General features: G+C 49.8%; 1 protein-coding gene across 1 annotated transcript in view; it reads right to left on the bottom strand.

Annotated features, from left to right (window-relative positions):
* LOC105534262 (neuroblastoma breakpoint family member 4-like) overlaps nucleotides 1–2,657 on the bottom strand; it is a 38,109-nt gene that overhangs the window by 8,026 nt on the left and 27,426 nt on the right. The window contains 1 exon segment of the mRNA XM_011972949.1: nucleotides 1,288–1,512. Within this exon segment, the coding sequence (XP_011828339.1) occupies nucleotides 1,288–1,512 (225 nt within the window).

Consider the following 2,657-nt stretch of genomic DNA (forward strand, 5'->3'; position numbering starts at 1 on the left):
AGAAAGAAAAGGTGTGGAGAAACAAATGACCTGGTAGACAGCAGGGAGAAATCACCAGGTGAAGGAAAATATTAATGAAACAAAAAGCATTCACTCTGTCCTCTTACCTGGTGCCTGGTTCAGGCTCTGGACTCCAGGGAAAGTGAGCAAGAGGGAGTGTGTCTGAGCCAGTGGGGTGAGTCTTGGCTGGGGGTGTGAGAATCCATAGAGAAGCAAAGGAGAGTCCAGTGGGAAGAAATCAGTTTAAATAAGTCATCCCGGGACGTGTCAGGGACTGTGCATCCCCTGACACTCCCTGAGCGCCTTCCATGTGTCCTTTCCTCCGACCCAGATGGTGCTCGTTATCTCACCCAACCCTCCCTCCTCTGTAGGACCGGGGTCCCCTCATTCCTCAGCTGAGGGCATTGCCTGACAGATGAGCACCAGGCAGCCCCAGGGGCTCCAGGAGGAGATACTGAGTGGGACGGAGAGTGAGAATGAACTCGACCCAGGGTTTTAAGGAAATCTTAGCAGAAGTTTAACCCTGTGAGACAGAAACTGAGGACATGGCCGTGGACATGAGTGGAGAATTTGAACTAAATGGAATTTCATAAAAGACACTAATGTGAACACTTTCCATGTGAAAGTTGCCCTTTTATTTCAAAAAAAGCAGGAAAAAAAGCAGAGGAAACTGGACATGTCAGGAGACTGAGTGTGGGCCCAGGATTTACACTGTTACTCAATGTGCCTCATAGGTTGTTACTGAAAGTGCCTGATAGGGGAAAATTGGCTTCATGAGGGATGGGGAAGGACAGGAAGAAAACTGGCAGAAGAGTCTGTGTGAGAAAGGAAAGGAAGAGGGGCCCTAGAAAGCAGAGATCTTCATAACTGCTCTATCTCAGAGGAGACATCATCCGTGAAGTCACTTTCTAAGTGCAAATTGAGCAGAAAGATAAAAGGATTAGATAACACCTATTCATAGGTTTGTGGGGCAATTCTTATGGAATCAGGCCCTTTGGAAATTATAATAATTAATATTCCCAACAAAGATTGCAGGTAGATATTATTTTTCAGCTATCTCAGATGAGGGAACAGAGATGTAAATAGCAAAAAGACAAAATCCTAGGCTAAAGTCAACAAGCAGAAAGTGGCAAACCCAGAACCTTTGCTCATCTCACTGTGTTGGAGCATCATGAATTTCATCTTGACCCTGAGGTAGCACAGAGTGGTCCCATTCTCTCCTGCACCCACAGCACCGTGACCACCAACACCTGGATTAGATCTTCATGACGCCGTTTCCTTCCCTACCTTGGAAGGGCCATTGGTTCCCAGAATCAGCATTGGCTGCGAAGCTGCAAGTGGTAGAGGAACGGCCCTGCCTGGCCAAGCCATTCCCTTGATCCAGCTGTAGTCGCAGACATTTGAGCACCAGGGTGCTTGGCTCCAGCTCTGCCTGTGAAGCCTGCACCTCTGAGAGGTGATGGCTCAAGTCTCCACTCCAAGTCCCTTGGGGACAGGCCTTCTTGGTGGGAGCTGAAAGGAGAAGCGGCTTCAGTAGGAACAACCTGAGTTTTCCCTTTGTTAAGCACGCCCAGAACACCCATCCCCGATGTCTCTGCTGTCCGTAAAGCCACCCAGTGACCCACGCCACACAGACAGACCTCATGTGAATGCAGGCAAGGTCACCTTTCCTGTCTGTGCCTGAATGCAGGCGATGTCACCTTTTCTGTCTGTGCCTGGGGACGTTGACAGGGCAGGGGCCCAGGCTGGGGTGTCCCTGAAGGAAAAACCTGTGCTGCAGCCCAGAGGGCTTTGGATTGTCTAACAAGAACATCCCGATTATTCGGTTATTATTATTCTCCTTCCTGTGCCTAGAGGGAAAGTTCTAGAGAGCCCTCAAGGCGCAGGAGAGGCAGAGCTGTTCCCCCGCCCCCCCTCCGCACAGGGTTGTAAGAACAGGCCAAGAATTAGAGCTGCGAGGCTTTGAGAAAGAACCACGAGAAAGGGGGCTGGGAGGCTACAGACCAAACACTAAGTGAGGGAAAATTTCTGGGTTCTGGGACATTTTGAATTTCCCATTGCCTATAATGGTTTGACCCTCTACCCACACATATCCATCCTATTGCCATATAGTGGGTGTCAGCAGACAGAGGCAATGTAGGAGAGGGACCAGTCCCTTCTCGGAAATTCAGGGGCCGCAAGAGCCACAGATCATCACGTGCGGTTCCTTAGGAAGGTCACAGAGGACACGATCCTCACATTACCCACTGCTCCAGTGGCGTTTGGGTGGCACCCCTTAAACAGATTCTTTCCATTTCTCCAGGGAGAGGAATAGCGTTCTGAGTGGACTAAGAAAAGACTTCCAATGACATTACGCAACTCCAGGTTGGGCTCAGGATACGAACGGGGCCTGCAGGGCTGGATCTACCTTGCTGTGAAGCTCCTCTCTCTCCTCCCCTCTCCACATCCTCATTCTCTGCAAGGTTTTCTAAGTTTTCTTAAATATGCCTCAGTGACCTCAGCTCCAACATGGAGATGCCACTGCCCACTCACAAGTGTCCCTTGAACCCTGAATGGGTTATAGCAGGACAGAGCTTGCTTGCAAAGGGGCAGGACATACAGCAGGTGCAAGGACAGTGTGTACTTTAATTGTTTCATGAATCACTGTGATCCTAGAA

This window comes from Mandrillus leucophaeus, unplaced genomic scaffold, assembly GCF_000951045.1.
Source record: "Mandrillus leucophaeus isolate KB7577 unplaced genomic scaffold, Mleu.le_1.0 Scaffold1322, whole genome shotgun sequence".
NCBI lineage: Eukaryota > Metazoa > Chordata > Mammalia > Primates > Cercopithecidae > Mandrillus > Mandrillus leucophaeus.